The sequence below is a fragment of the Vigna angularis genome, chromosome 1 (genome assembly GCF_016808095.1).
Source record: "Vigna angularis cultivar LongXiaoDou No.4 chromosome 1, ASM1680809v1, whole genome shotgun sequence".
Taxonomy (NCBI): domain Eukaryota; kingdom Viridiplantae; phylum Streptophyta; class Magnoliopsida; order Fabales; family Fabaceae; genus Vigna; species Vigna angularis.
The window spans coordinates 45,704,408-45,721,896 of NC_068970.1; the positions used below are offsets into that span (position 1 = coordinate 45,704,408).

At 34.9% G+C, this 17,489-nt stretch overlaps 1 protein-coding gene across 1 annotated transcript; it reads left to right on the plus strand.

Annotated features, from left to right (window-relative positions):
* Positions 1–4,505: 4,505 nt before the first annotated feature.
* On the plus strand, positions 4,506–5,331 carry LOC108319388 (uncharacterized). The gene has a single exon (XM_017550502.2). The coding sequence runs from the start codon at positions 4,598–4,600 to the stop codon at positions 5,183–5,185; it is 588 nt and encodes a 195-aa protein (XP_017405991.1). The 5' UTR covers positions 4,506–4,597; the 3' UTR covers positions 5,186–5,331.
* Positions 5,332–17,489: the final 12,158 nt, after the last annotated feature.

The following is a 17,489-nucleotide window of genomic DNA, read 5'->3' on the forward strand; positions in this document are numbered from 1 at the left end:
CCAGACGAAATTGGTATTTCTATCTTTACTTATCTTTTACTCTGATAATATGAAAACTTTGTTTATCATATGATCTAGTAAAATCTAAGTAAAGAGGGGCAGCTGTCAACACTCAATTTCGTCCGGGTTGATTAAATAAAATTTATTTTCACCAACAAAGGAAATAAATATCAAAAATACAAAAAAAGGGTATATAATAACAAAAATTAAAAAAATAAAATAAAATAGCAAAAAAAATAAATAATAAAAAAGGGGGGTATCAAACGTTCGTCCAAATAGTGAGCGTACGTCCTTCCTCACTGTTGCTGAAAGCGTTCGTCCTTCCCCACTGTTGCTGAGGCCGTTCGTCCAAATTGTTCAACCGTTCGTCCAAACTGTTCAAGCGTTCGTCCTTCCCCACTGTTGCTGAGGCCGTTCGTCCAAATTGTTCAACCGTTCGTCCAAACTGTTCAACCGTTCGTCCTTCCCCACTGTTCAACCGTTCGTCCTTCACCATTGTTCAACCGTTCGTCCAAATTGTTCAACCGTTCGTCCTTCCAAATTGTTCAACCGTTCGTCCAAACTGTTCAACCGTTCGTCCTTCCCCACTGTTCAACCGTTCGTCCTTCACCATTGTTCAACCGTTCGTCCAAACTGTTCAACCGTTCGTCCTTCCTCACTGTTCAACCGTTCGTCCTTCACCATTGTTCAACCGTTCGTCCTTCCCCACTGTTCAACCGTTCGTCCTTCCTCACTGTTCAATCGTTCGTCCTTCACCATTGTTCAACCGTTCGTCCAAGCTGTTCAACCGTTTGTCCTCATCATCAAGCGTTCGGTCATGTTTGTTAACGTTCGGTTTTGATGCGTTTTGTGTTAGTGAGCGTTCAGTTTTATTGTTTTTCGAGCGTTCGGTTTTTGTTTGTTTAATGAGCGTTCGGTCATCACTTGAACGCTCGATTTCTCTTTTGAACGTTCGGTCTCCAGCGTTCGTATTTCTTGCGTTCGGTTTTGAACGCTATTCTACCACTCGTCCTCGCTATCCTGGCGCTCGTCCTAATCCTTCTGCCATTCGTCCAAATCGTCCTTAGTCTTCCGCGGCCGCTCGTCCTGATCTCCCGTGGCTCTAGGGCACCATCAACCTCCCATTACGATGAGTGCTCCACTCACCATTTCACAATCTCAGACCAACCCACTTCATTATCATTGTCTACCTCTGACCTCACCACCTCCAGCACCGGACCTGCAAACAACCAAACCCGTGAACCACCACATCACCACCATTCAACCCAATCTCACCGTCCTCATCATCTCCTTCTACGTTCAACCTCCCTACCACCACGACACACATTTTCTTCCTCTCCTCCAACCACGGCAGCTACCATCACCAGCCAACGCTTCACGTCCAACTCCAGAAGTAGCGTCCAACAACCGTCCAGCACACACGGACAGCAGCTCCAGTTTCAATCAACTCATCTACACCAATTTCGGTTCACCATCCAGCATGCACAGAAGAGGAAGCAACCACACGCACAGGGTGTCCACCGTATGAAGAAGAAGACAAGATTGAGGGGCCCTCACCCTGTTTTCTCACGGCCAAAAAACTGTAGCTCAGCATGCAAAAGAAAAGAGGGTCACGGGAAGATTTCTGAGTAGATTGGGAGGCTCACGGGTTCTGAGATTTGGCTATGAAAGAAGGCAAGCAGCAGAGGGAAAAGGGGGGGGAGACACCTGTGATGAAGACATCCCTTCCATCTTCACCTTACCTCACGGCTCCCAACCTACCATCCATATTCCCCACTGTCACAGCCACCATAAGCAATTCCTCATTCTCATCATCCGATCTTGACCTCTCTGTTCAACCCTCTCTGATCACCTTCATCCTTACACACAGCCCATATCATCACCATCACCATCAACACCAACACCCCCCACGGCCAACACCTTTCTTCCTCCATTTTCATCACCTCCAAACAATCCATTTTTCACCTTTACTCATCATTTTCTCGTAATCGAATCAACTCATTACACACAACAACACAGGCTTATTGTTTCCAATCCAATAGACAAAATGTGAAACAAGTGAATCACTACTGAATCAATCAATAAAGGATAAAAAAAAGTGAAAAGAGGGAGAGTGATGCTGGCGGCACCAATCAGGAAACAAAGTCCGGCAAGGACAACGGTGGCCAGTTTTTGTCGCGGTGGCTGGTCTGGTTTGGAGGCGGCAGTCTGCACGTGCTGAGACGACGACTGTGGCTTGCGGCCTGAGTGCCGTTGTCGGCGGAGTCGTGGACCGGATAGAAGACTCCCCGTAAGGGTCGTTTCGTCGTGGCGACTGGATCGGGGCTCGGCAGTGGCAGCAGTGGCCAGATCTAACAGTGACCCGTGACAGTCTCGGAGGCGGCGGCAGCCAGTATCAGTCCAGTGCAAATCTCCCGCGCGAGAAGAAAAGAAAGGGAGCTTGGAGCGGCGGCCGGCGGTGGTCTCGTCAAGGGGCATCGGAAGTGGCGAAAACGCTGGTTGGAGCGGCGGCCGGCGAGCTGCTGGGAGAAGAAAGAGGCCCTGGATCTCTCTTAGATCTGGCGCGGAGAAGAACGGGAAGATTTTGAGACCCCTCCAAACCCTAAAAAAAAATAATAATAAAAGAGAAGGAACTTTATCTACACCCACGGTTTCATGTTTCACACCCCGTTTTCGTTTGGACTTAAAGCCCATTATGTGCAAACAAAATAAAAACAACCCTGGCAGCATTGACCCAAACAAAGGAGCATCAATTTCACACGTCACTCCTGGTTTTATCTCTACATCCCTGTCTTGTTTCTCTTGTTTTATTTTTAGGCTTTTGTATCTTTATTTTTATTATTTGTTTGGTTATTAAGTTTTTTTTTTACTGATGTAACCCCTTGTAAGATACCCCACACCCCTTTGTTTTAGTGAATTTGTTCATTTCGTTTTATTTCAAAAAAGGAAAAAAAATGATAAATAATAAAAAATATATAAAACATTAAAAAAACATTTAATGTAATAAATCTCGGTATGAGTACTCGTGCGATCGTACGCATCAGCCTAGTACTTATTGCCCAAATATAAAATAAATAAAAAGCCGTGTGAGTGCTCGTGCGATCGTACGCATCAGCCTAGTACTCATTACGCAAAACAAAAGAAATAAAAAGCCGTGTGAGTGCTCGTGCGATCGTACGCATCAGCCTAGTACTCATTACGCAAAACAATAAAAGGAAAAAAAAAGCCGTGTGAGTGCTCGTGCGATCGTACGCATCAGCCTAGTACTCATTACGCAAAAAATATGTTTCAAAGGTTTAGGCACATGTGTGATCGCACGCATCGTCCTTGTGCTAAAAACCTTTTCTCTTTTCTAAAATTAAAAATCCAAAAAAATATGTTTTAAAGGTTTAGGCACATGTGTGATCGCACGCATCGTCCTTGTGCTAAAAACCTCTTCATTCTCCTAAATAAAAAATACCAAAAAATATAAAAATCTTCAAAACCTAAAAACATCTACTTTTCAAACAACAAACAATATCGCCTAGCAGAACTACGTGATCCTTGATTCTCCATCAAAAGTGGAGATACGTAGGAGCAAGGCCAGTCCTTGTCAAGCTCACTCTCCCAAAAATCCAAATCATTTTCCAAACAATTTTCCAAACAAATTTTCGAACAAGTTTCTCAAACAGTTTTCAAAAGAACTACGTAACCCTGATTTCTCACATGAGAATACGTAGGAGCAAGGTCAATCCTTGTCGGGCCCAAAAAAAACTAAAAAATATTGTTTGTTTCTTTAGAGTTTTATTTTAAGGGGAAGTTAAATACTTTGAAAACCACATCCACATTCGCACATTTAGTTAAAGGTACTGCCTTAGGGCAGGCGTTGTAGGGTGCTAATACCTTCCCTACACGTAACCGACTCCCGAACCAAGAATCTGGTTTAATTTGACCATGCCTTATCATTTTATGGTTTTTCCGTAGTTTTCCAGAATAAACTATGGTGGCGACTCCAAAATCTCTTTTTCAATATTTTATTCTTTTATTTGGATCGTCGTCCCGTCGCGATTCCGGTTGCGACACTACCTATAATCCAAGTTACTAAAATTATGGGTAACTTTATTGTAGTTGGGTATGGAAATTAATGTGAGGATAGGAGAGCCAAGAAAAAAAAAAGGGTTTATCATACTTCATTTTTCATTTTCCACAAAATAACACGTCTATGTTTTTTATAAGATTTTTTAGAATCATATAATTATTAAATGAATAAATTATAATGTTTATGTTATTACATTTAAAAAATAATTTTTTTATTTTACTAAATTACAATTCTTTTATATTTTAGGAAATAATATTTAATAATTAATTTTAATTTTTTTTTATAATCATTTTTACAATTAAACATAAAATTAATAATTATTATTTTATATTACTTTAATAACTAAGATTATTTTAATAATCTTTAATTTTTATCAATTAAACAGTTTTATTTTATATCTCACATCTTTTAAAGCTGAATTAATTCTTTCTCTCCCCCAATCTTTCCAATCCGGTGTAAACAAAGCAATAGAAAAAAGAAAGGGAAAGAGAGATTCTGAAATGACTTTCTAAGAACTGTATGAATGTAAGCATACGAAGTTGCCCCGAATTTCTCTTCCCACAGTCTTCCTTTCTGTCCTATATACCTGTGTACTCCGACTGGAAGAGAGGAAAACCAAAACCCAAATTCCACTTCCCTCTATGCAACATGGCATATGGAAGCAACGGCAAGCGTGGCTCAACGAACAGCAATAACTCTACCCAAATCGACAACCAGAGAGGTAATAACCATCACATCGTGAGTGTCTCCACCCCTTCTGTTACCACCACCACCTCCTTTTCCCTCCCTAACAATCCACACCCCACTCCAAATCACATCCCCCAATTCTCTGCAACAGCTCAGTCCTTCAACAACTCCGAAGATGGGTCACAAGATTTTAGCCGGGCCAAGATCAAGAGCCCTGTAACTGGAAATTCCTTCAACAACCTCGGATCAGGCTCCCAAACTTTCAGAGATGCAGAGATTCGTTGTGCCAAGGAATCTAGCAAACAGAGTAGATCTATTTTCTCCTTGAAACAAGACCGTGTGCCCCACGGCGGAACTCTCCACTCCTTCAATAATAACGGTAAGGGATCCCAGTGTTTCGACGGTTTCAAGCTCAACTGACCACTTGTGAGTTTCCAATGTATCCATTTAAAGTTTCAGACTTTTAATTCAAAACTTCTATTGCAGCAGTCGGAAAAGATAGACTCCGATACTAATTTTATTTGCATATTGGTTAAAGATAGAACCAGTAAAAGGGATAACTTTTAGATTTTATGCTTATGTTATTTGCATATTGGTGAAGAAGAGATGGAACGCATAAGAGAGATAGCCTGTTTGATTTTATGCTTAAATTTTATTGTAGGTTTTTACCTAACATTTATGATAACATTTATGAGAAAGAAAAAGGTCTTTTGTATCATTTTACTACCATTTAATTGTTTTTATAGAGATAAAATAGTCTTAACGAAAATTAATTTTTATAATTTTTATAAAGAGTGTGTAATAATAATGAGAGAAACTCTCAAATGGTACTACAGGATGTGGTGTTAAAATACCGGTACTATGAGATACTTATGCAACACATTGAACGGTTTTATTTTTATTATCTCTTTTTTAATATTTATAATTTATATTCATTTTATTTTAATTATATTATATTTTAATTTTATAATAAATTTAAATATTTTTAATTTAGTTTGCATTATATATAATTAAAAAATTTATATTATTTGTTATTTTATTTGATTGTTAACAACTTAAATGATTAACAATTAAAAACATTTAATATTTATAATTAGATTTAATAAAAATTTAATTAAAAATATCAATTTATAAGAAAAATAAAAGACACTAAATCTATAAATATTAAATTTTAATTGATGAAATAAAGTACCTCTGTCACCACATTTGGATAAGGATCTCGATATGTTATAATAACGAAACATTTTTTGACAACGGACAAGTGTCAAAATGCTATTGGATCATTTAAAATAATATTTTTTTTGAAAAAGTTGTCGTGCAAGACGGTTGAGAATTGGTTTCCGAAAATACTCCTCCCACTTTATATCTTTTCATTCTCATTATCCTTTTAGGTCATACAATCCCTTGTAATCAATTACAGTGATCTTGTAAACAATTACACATATAAAAATTTGGTTTTGTACAAAAATTTGTACTACAGTACCTAGCTATGAGAATGTCACTCCCCAAAGACAATTTAAGTATTTTTTTTTTCATATTTCTTCAATGGATGAGACTTCTTTTTAGTGTTTATGTGTGAGTAGGGTTTGAAAACTGAGGTTTGGGCAGTCCATATTGGAGGAAAGACTCAATGTTGGTGTGATGACCAAGTTAGGTGAAGTCCTCAAACAAGTGTAGGTCATACAGTTCCTTGTAATCGATTGCAATGGCCCTGTAAATGATTATACGTACACAAATTTGGTTTTATTCAAAGAATTGTACTGCAATACCCAACTTTGAGAACGTCACTACCCAAAGACAATTTGAGTGAGATAACATGTAACTTTGATCTTTGCTGACTATTTTAATCATAACTTTTCTCATAGACCTCCAAATGATGTGATTCTTTTTTATTGGAAAATAGACTCAACTCTTTACAATGACTACTAATTTGTGATTTTTGGACATCTGAGTGCAGTTAATTCCTTAAAGTTAACGTTTTATACATTCATGCCACCTTTGACCTTGTTTTTATCATAATTTTCTTCATCGAACTCCAAATGAGTTGATTCTTGTTTTGTTGGAATGTACTCAAAAATATTTCAAATGACTACTAACTCATAATTTTTAGACCACTTTAGTAGATGCAGTTAATTTCCCAAAAATAATGTTTTTCTAAGCTTTCCAAATGAGTTTCCTTTCAACGTTTTCTTATATGCTTGATTGATTTAAGTATTTCCACCACTTGTTGTGGAAGACTTATGTATTAAGCATAAGAAATTGGTAAAATCTTAAGTTAAACATTGATAAAGAAAACTTTGAAAACTCATAAAGCAATTGAGTCTTAAAAACCTTACAATATTTATGAAGCAATATAGTAATCATAATGTTCCTAATCAAAGTAAATAACATTATACTATCAAATCTAACTACGAGGTTGTTCATCAAAGTGACTGCATAAGTAATTCAGTTGTCCCTCAATATTTCCAACTCGAGTGAAAAATTTCTTTCGATAGAGAGGAAGACCCTTGGGAGTGAAAGTAATGCTCCAGACAAAGTAAAAATGGTGGAGAGAGATGAAGAGTAAAATGCACCAACCCGAAAACAGGGATACACGATGACGAAATTTCTTTCGATGGACAAAAAGACATGCGAGAGTGAAAGCAATGTTACACAGAAAGTGAAAATGGTGGAGGGAGACAAAGAAGACAGAAATGAAAATGATGAAAAGAAAGAAAGTCTCAAACGAAACCGCAAAATGAAGAGGAGAATTTCAAATGTCTTTCCAAAAATACCCTCACAACAAAATGCACCTTGTTAATAAAATATTACAAACCAACCAATAAGGAAACATCACGTGTCCTTGTCAAAGTTGACAACTTTGGTTTGTCAAATAAACGTTTTCAACTATTTTGTTTTGTTATGATGTTCTCACAAGAATTGTTGTATTATAGTGGTATCCGATGTTATGCCACTACATGATTCTTAATACAAGGGATTCTTTATTAAATTATTTTTGTTCATAGTCGTATCCAATGCAATGCCATGATTCTTAACACTAGTGGTTTTTTATTAAATGATTTTTGTTCATAGTGGTATCCAATGCTATGCCGCTACAGATCATGATTCTTAATAGAAGTTATTAATTAAGGTTAGGGTTAAATGTGCTATTCTTTGTCATAAGCTCATGTTAATCATAAAATTCATTAAAAAAATGAAATAACATAATACAAAGTATCAAATCACATTAAACTTGTTATAAGATTACATTAAATTTATTATAAAATTTACACGATATTATAGGCAAATTATAATTATTATAAAAAAAAATTAATAAATATATAGAAGTAGAATATTAAATTATTTATATGGTTCTCTAAATTAAATTAGTTAATTTATTGGTAGAATAATTTGTTTTACAAAAAATATGAGAAACTTTAAATTGTATACAAAAATACAAGCACTATGTCATCCTTTTCTAAGCTCAAAGGAATCACTTATTGATTAAAGAAACCACGATAGACTAAAGAATAATCATTTTTCAATCAAATCCTTTAAAAGTAATTCTTTCAAGGATGCTTAAATCATAAATGGACTAATAAACTTACTATAAATAAAATTTGTATTCCTAAAAAAATTGAAAAACTATCGGCGTATTTATTCCAACTTTTTTATAGAAAACACTAGCACACATGAAGCCAAAACAAGACAATACCTAACTCCACCATTAATATTCACTTTAAGTTAATTAGCATATGGAACTTGCCATATATAAATAAAATTACTCAATCTTTCCTAGTTTGAATATTGAAAAATTTCAGCACCAAAAGTCAAAGATAATATTACTCATGCTTTTTAGATTTATTTTCTATCATACTCACAAACTCTTTAATTTGAAAATAGTTAAAGAAAACACAATTGGATCCTAAAATCTACTATAATTTCTCTTCATCCAAATCATCTGATTAACTACAATAATAATAGTTACTTTAAGCAAAGGGCTATTTGAAGATTTCATAAATAGAACAACCAAATAAAAAAAATGAAAATCTTGAAAAACTTCCTTCAACCATTCCCATAACCATATAACAATAAATTAATGAAAGAACAAGTGGGAGAAAGATTCAATATTATTACTCCACAAATAACACATAAAACATAAAATCACTTTTTTTTTTAACTTTCAAATCAATAGATAAGTAATACTTTTTTTGTAGCTTTTAAGAAAACATATCAGTATCGTCTAAAATCTAATTAGACATATCTTTCTCCTTATTAACCGTTAAAAAGAAATTACATAAGATAACAATAAAAGAAAAAAGTTTCAATGAATATTTATTTAAGCCCAACTAACATCAAAGTATGATTTTACTATGTCTGAATAAGAAATTCTAGCTAATTTAGTTATACAAACATCATAACATCAACGATTTCTAAAAATTAATATAATCATTCTAATATCGAAAAAATATTATCCAAAATAAGATTATATAAATATTTGAAACAATATCAAATTAATAAAAATTTAAAGAAAATATAAATTTGTTGCTTAGACTTAATAAATCAAATTATATTAAATATGATATTTATTTTTAGATATTTTTATCAAATTTTTTAATATATTTATTTTGTTAAATATTTTTATCTTTTTTAGTTATTCTTGTTTATTTATTTTCTTAAGTTGTGCTTAATTTCTTTCTTTGGCCTGATAAATAAATACTTGACATGCATTAACCAATCTTTGGCCTCATAGGTGCTTGCCTTTCCTTTACATCAGAGATACTCCAATTTCCTTGGCATGACAGGTACATGACTTTCCTTAGCCAAACATGTGCTCTGTCTTTCTTGGCCTCATAGGTGCTCATACTTCATTGGCTTCACATGTGCTCAACATTCCTTGACTTCACAAGTCCTTGCCTTCCTTGCCCTCACAAGTACTCATCCTTCCCAGGCCTCAAAGGTTCTAGGCTAAACTTTGGCTCATAAGTGTTTAGCCTTCCTTAGCCCATAGGTGCTTGTCCTTCCTTGCCCTTACAGGTGGTCAACCTTCCTTGGTCTCTTACGTGCTCGATTTCCTTGACCTCATAAGTGTTCGACTAATCTCTAGCCTCGAAGGTGCTTGGCCTTCCTTAGCCTTATAGGTATTTGGTCTTCCTTGAGTATCAATATCTCGCCTCACATATACTTGTTTATATATATATATATGAATCGGTTTGATAAAATAGAATTGTCAAGAAAATGATCCATGTGAAAACAAAGAAAGTGGGAGAAATACGTGATTATATGGATTGCTAAAATTCAAAATGATTGTACCCACTGTCGGCCACTAAAGCTTTAATAAATTATTTGGCTCTTGACGTTCATCATGGCGGAGCTTTCTTAATCTTGGCTCCTCAATTTTCATAATATAAATTAATATATAAAATATTTTTTACTTTTATATAGTTTATATATTTGATTCTCAAGTTTTTAGATACCTATAAGTCATTTTGACATCCCAAAAGAAGGTTAAGATCGTCATTTACTTACATAATCTTCATTTATTTTTAAATATGGATATTGAACCTTGGATAATGTGCATTACGAAAATTATAAATAACTATTGGATCTACTATATGCACCAAGCACCGTTTATATTTGACCTCAAGAGAAACGTGTCAGGAATGACTGACCAGACATCAGAGTTTTGTCGTTGATGCTTTGTGACCTGTACTTGCAAATTTCCTTGAAACATACCTTTGCTTTTATAGGATATTTATCCAAGGTTTGGAGAAAGTTTCGGCATAGATAACGCAACTTTCATAATGAAAATTTGAATTTACTTTTCGTCTTTGTAACTTTACAAATGCAATTTTTAGTCCTATAAAAATTTTATTATATCTATTTCATCATTCAACTTTTAAATTAAATAATATTAAATTTTGTTGTTAATATACTACTATTTTTTCTTACACACAATGGAGGGTGTTACACACTTAATAATTGATTATCACTAATGCGGAAATAACATTTAACGTCACATGTTTAACATCTAATGTAAGAAAATATAACATAAAAATGATCGGTAACAACTTTGTAAATAAAATATCATTATAGACGTTGATTAGGAGAGATCATTGACATCAAATATGGATAAGGCATTGACTTTCTCAAAGTAAGACGTTAAATGGTTTGCACCCAGAACTGAAAAATCACTGTTTTATTGACTTTGGATGTAGGCTATAGGTCCCTCGATGTCTAATTTGAAATAAACGTCAACTTCCCCTTCCCAAAGATGTAAAAAAGGTGCAAAATTACCTCATTTAGATGTTAATATTAATTTTTTTACCACTTATGCATCGGCCCCCTCCCTAGACATAAAAAAGGTGCACAATTACCTCATTTTGGGCGTCAATATTAATTTCTTTTACCACTTAGACGTCGGTTGGGAAGAGGACCTAACATCTTAGAGCAATTTGATGTCAGTTGAGAGGGGGGATGACGTCAAATACCTTACATTTACACCTACTCCAGAACGCAAGCACTTGTTACGCGTTTTCTCTCTCGCTGTGTTCATCTTCTTCCTCTACTTTCTCTCGTTCGCCATTAAGGTGGCTAGTTTTCTTCCACTTTGCATCATTTAAAATCATTTTTCATGGATTATATTACGTTTGGAACCACTATCTTTCATTTACATCGATTAAAATTCATTTTCATTGGCTTTTAGTACAGTTATTGTGCCTGAGTTCTCGGATATCGACGACGACACTTTCCCTTTTCATTACTTATGTTCATTCTACATTGTTTGTGCCCATTCTCTTTCGGTGATTTCCATTTTCAACCCTTCAAGAAGATTAGTATTTTGGATTGTTTTTTAGATTGTTTAGTATTATAATGACTTGAAACGCATAATTTTTTGATGTGCTAGGAACATTATATGTATTTCAGGTGTGATTTTATTGTAAAAATAAATTTATTTTTTTAAAAAAAATCAAATAAGACGTCGGTTAGTGTCAAAACCGTTCAACGTCAAATTGATGTCTACCAATAAGACATTGGTGCTCTATTGGACGTTGAATGTCCAAAATAACAGAAGTTAAAGGTCGTTTTTGCAGTGGTGTATCATTTTATTAAAATCAAAACCATGTAATGATACGATACGTATTATTTTGTGCAAGACAATTTGTAAATTAGAAAAAATACCATGGACCTTATAATTAAAACGGTATATGGACTTTACCAATAAAAACTTAAAAGTTAAATTCTCTAATTTGGATAAATGCTTTTTTCTGTTTAAATATTTAATTAGTTATGAAAAAGAAGAGGCAAGAAAAGAGTGGTGTAACTTTGGTTGTGTTAAATTATCAATACAAGAACAATACGGTAGATCTTTCTAAAAGTTTTATGGGTGATATTCAGTTAGTTCTTTCATGACTGCATGAGACTCTTTATTTGGTAGATAAAATTGTTGGAATAAACTTAAAATAAGAAAAGGGTGTTTATGTAATTTTTCTTTGTTTTTATTTTAAATTGAAGAGTGGTAGAGAATATGTTGATTTGCATTTTTAGTTTTTATTTTATTAGGATAAAAAATAAAAAATCTGATTTGATTTCTTAAGATTTTAGCTTTTATTCCCATAATATTGTAAGTGTCATGACTGTTGAGATTGTTGATAGGGGAACACTGGTTTAGCTAGACCCACAATCTCAGTGACATTTGAGTTTTTGATGATGACAACACATAATTAATAAAACACATGTATTTGGTGTTACGTGTTCTATGCTGACATGTTATATGCGTTTTTGAGAACATGATTGTGTTGTTTATGTTGTTCATTGCATTTCACTGTGTTATATATGTGATTTTATACATGAATGCATGACCCATGTTTTTGGAAAAGAAAAACCACAAGCACTTTTGTTGAACTTAAATTGTGTGACAAAACAACAATTTTAAGTCAATTTCATTATGGGATGAGTCGATTAAAACTCGTGTCTTTGCACAAAATTTTTCAAGTGTGTTGTGAGAGTTTTTCAAAGAGAAAAGTTTTCAAAAATGTTTTACTCTGTTATAAAGTCGATTACATGCGTGTTGTATTCGACTGAGTTTGTTATGTTTTGAATAACTGTTAATGCTTGATATAACTGTCACAACGACTATTTTTTTAAATATGTTGACCAAACATTAAATGAAATTCGACTGTATTAATTGTACATTCAATTAACTACATTGATTGCTGCTAATTGCAATAACAGAATTGCTATATTCGACTACATTAGTACCTTAGTCGATTAAAATGCGTTAGAGTTGTGTTTATCTATAAATTGACGCGAATTTGATTTCTGTAAGAACTTTTGTGAATCTAACAATTTGTGATATCTTTTGCAGAAAGTGAATTCTTAAAGAAAGAGAGAAAGAGCTCCCAGAAACAAGAAGTGACCGTGGTGATCATCTACTTGTGAATTCTTGAAGAACAAGTTAACTACACGTACAAAGGCTGATCATATCTGCATATTGGGTGTAACTGAGAGATCAGAGGCTACAATCTTGTGAAGATTGGACTGAGGTTCCCTGTTGTGATTACAGGAAGAAGAGCGTGTTGCGTTCTTGACTTTGAGGGTGACTCAAAGGGTTTGGACTTCAGGAGAGGGGATTCTTGCTGCTAGTGTGTTTGTATACTGCCTATATTTTGATTAGAGGGTTAGAGAGGTGTTTTATATTTTTGACGTGAGGTTGTTATAAAAGCCTTGTTGTAAAAACTTTGATCATTATAGTGCATTGGCTTCCTATGGTTAGAAGTACACTAGATGTAGGGTTGGTCGAACCAGTATAAAAACTCAGTGTTTGATCTTTCTATCCCTACACTCTTTTATTCAGTCGACTTCTGACTGTACTCTATCGATTTAATTTTCGTTGCATAAACAAGTCTTTTTCCTTGCATTTCAAGAAAGTTATAAAGGCATTACTTTTGGTGAAAAAGATTTTGAAAGTTTTAAATTTTATACTTCACCAATTCACCCCCCTATTGGTGTGAGAAATTGAGCCATTCTTTTTTAACAATTGGCACCAGAGCTGGTTTTCATAAAATATTTGAAAAACTAGTCGATTATTGTTTGCATAAATAGAAAGTGGAATGTAGGTGTATCTAGATCCATGGCTTATAGGACAAAAGCCATTGCTTCAGACCATGTTGATGGGTCTTTCAAAGAGCAATATTTAAGGATCTATGATTATGTGAATGAGCTCCTAACCCATAATCCTAGATCCATAGTGAAGGTGAAAGTTGAAGAGAATGAGGGTAAACATATTTTCAGGAGGTTTTATGTTTGTCTAAAGGCCTGCAAGTCTATTCATCTATGTTTTCACATTTGACACAAATTTGTCTAGTTTTTCTTCTCTTCAACTAAGACAAACACATTAGGATTGGCTCTTTAAGAGCCCATGTGTAGTAAGGTGGAATCTAGTCGTCAATAGTTTCTCACTATTGAATGACTAGTCCTATCAACAGTTTTGCATACCCCATAATTTCCACATCATTATATTTGTCATAACATCAAAAGATTTTGTACAGAAAAATTAGGATATACTATTTGATTTCCATGTCTATTAGCCTACCTATAGAAACATAAAAAAATACTTAATTTATGAAATTGAGCTTTCAATTGGTGATTATACATTAAGTCAACATGATAAAATTCAAGAACCTTTAAGGCTTTTTTTTATTGGGTGGGTAATGGATGAAAACCTAGAGGCCAATAATGATCGTGTTGTCCTTGCACTCTGCGGAGTTACTAACATTCTCCACCAACTTTACCAAGCTCTACACTTCCTTTGCCAACATTGCCAAGCTCCTCCAAAGTGACCTCATTATTGACCAAGCTATTATTGTCCATAATCGAGCTTTGCACGTCCTTTTTTGGACTATCTGAGCTATTCAACCTCTCTATCATGCTTTCTACACTCTCTAGGCATCTCAATGCGCTGGCCAAACTTGCCTTACACTTCTCTGAGTTATGTAGTCGTTAAACCAATGAAGTCAAGCTCTCCAATTGCTCGTCTGAGCTTCCTTAATGCTTTCCTAGCTCGATAGGCTCTCCAACTACTCATCGCCCAATGATACGCGGGGACCAAGCATCATGACACACCAAGCTCCCATCACTCGAGGCATGGTAAAAAAAACTCCAACAAGACCTTGAAGATTCCCCTCCAGAAGGTCAAGTGCTTTTTGCATGATTTGAGAATCTCTGCTGATGCAATTTCCAGCCATGTTCTCTGCAGCCAAGAATCATTCCCTTGCTTCCCCATTCACCCCTATAGCTTCCTTCCTTGATGGATGGTCGTTTGAGCTATAGCCACTTCACTTAAGCACTTCACCCACTCCAAACAGCCAGCAAACAACACCTTATCCGCTACCAGTTTTCAACTACTTTCGCTGATCCAGATTTCATGAAGGTTTTGCTAGTTTCTACACCTGGACGAAGCTATCACTCGATCTCCCAACGAACAATGCCAAGCTCTCGATCCACAATGTTGGGTTCCCCACACTACTCGGCTCTATTGTTGTTCTCTCCTTACTATTCAACGAGCTTGCTGAGTTCTCCTTGTTCCTGTCTTTTGGCCTCTTGCTTAGATTCAACTCGACATCAATCAACTCAACATCAACTAGCTCAACACTAACGCGAAAACAACTCGGCACATCCTTGAAACAACTAGAATTGAGCTCGACAACCCGGTCTTGCAGCTCGACGATCAGGCCTTGTAGCTCTGTAACACTGCATCCAAGCTCTTTCAGCTTAGAAACCCGAAAGTTGGGCTCACACTTGGAAGCTCAATGTTTGGGCTTCTTTCCATCATCAAAATTTTTATTCTTCAACTACTTCTTCAGTAAGAAGATATGTCTTCTCCTTTCTCTTATCTCGTCAATATTTTGCAATATGACTAGCCTTACCATAATAGTAACATTTGATTTATCTGTAGTCATTCGCATAGTGGTTGTGCTTGCCACACTTATAACAATCAATGTTAAAATTATTTAATCGACCTCCTCGGTCTTTTCGTTTTCCACGACCATGCCTGTTTTGCAGACTAGTTTTCTCTTCGTCGTCTTCAACATCTCCTTGGCCATAACCTCTTCATCCACACGGCCTCTTCCTCTAGGACCACCTCGACCTCGAGTGTTTAAGCACCTCTCTTTAGGTCAAGCTTGGCCTAAAGTACTTCATCGAGTGGCTCAAACATCGTCCTTCTTTGTTGCTCATGTGCTTTCCAAGACCTAGCAAGCTCTTCAACCAAGAGAATGGTGAAGTCCTTGGACTCCTCAATGGCATACAAAATATTCTCGAAGTCTTTAGTCAATAACCTAAAGATCTTCTCCACAGTCTAGTTGGTAGGAAACTCTTCTCCATTTTTTTCAGTTGATTCAATACTGCCTCTACCCGAGATATATACTCGACCACTCGTTCTCTTCCCTCCATTTTCAGACTTTCAAACTCGTCTCTAAAAGTTTAAGTTTAACTTGCAAGCACAATTATCACCTTTGTAAAGTTTCCCAAAAGTTTGCACTCTTTGTTTGAAGATTTTGCATTCATTATCTTCTCAAAGCTAGATTAGTCAAAAGCTTGGTACAACATGTACAAAGCTAATTGATCCTTCGCATGTGATTTTTTTAATGTCTCAACTTAAGCCATTGTCTACTCTTCATCTTTCATTGACTCTTAGTAGTCATTCGTAACAATCCCACACGTCTTGGGATCTAAGAAAGACTCTCATCTGCACACTTTAGTTGAAAAAGTTGACTTTCTTTGTCACTTAGGTAGGAACATACTATTTTCTAGGTTAGCTATCTCTTTCTCACTGTCTTTTTCTCATTTAAACACTTTGACTATGTCAACTCTTATACTAATTTGTTAAAAAGTGACAGTTGAACTCACTTTAATATTTTGAATATGATTTTCATTTCACATAAGCTTTACAAGTTATACTATTAACATTATATCTTTCATCTACAAATCATAATATTTCCCGTTATTACAAATCAAACATTATAATGACCATAAATTAAAAAATCATAATAATGTATCTTCGTGACTCTTCTTCTCCCAATACTATAAAATGGTCACTCATAATAATGTATCTAATAGCCTTAAATTTAAGTCTATGCCTAATTGTTTCATTCCGAAGGGTTATTGGCATTTAAGTTTTACCTTGTTGTTGGTTAATTGTTTTGAATCTATAATTGCTGATAGTCATTTCAGCCTCGTGTTTATTTTATCATTACTATTTTAAAGGTGGGTGACAGGAAAACGACGACGACAAAGTTAAAACATAGTTCACGCCAAAACTTGAAAGGGATGGTTCAAAGAGATGAGAAAAAGTTCTAAAGAATTGGAAATAATACGCAGAATAATCTCTTGTTCACATGTTACTAGAAACAAACTAAATTCATCTCCATCTGCACACATCAATAAAAAACCAAACAAAATGAACAACAGCCAAAGTGTAATCACATCACATATGATACTGTTCATGACCACGATCATCTTTATCAGATAAAAGCAGACGAAGAATAGTTTCTTAAAAGGACAGGACCACTTATTTTCATTGTAATAATTACACTGACCCACACGGTTGTGTAGCGAAGACCCTTTGATTTTCTCCCCGACAACGTCAACCAAAATAATTTAACAACCACAAGATGTAAATGTGGAAGATACATACATTGAATCAATGAATATAACATCCCATCATAGTTCATCGCAATATTAT

Excerpts from the sequence above, each read along its gene's own strand:
- LOC108319388 (XM_017550502.2), top strand. The coding sequence starts at position 4,598 with ATGAATGTAAGCATACGAAGTTGCCCCGAATTTCTCTTCCCACAGTCT.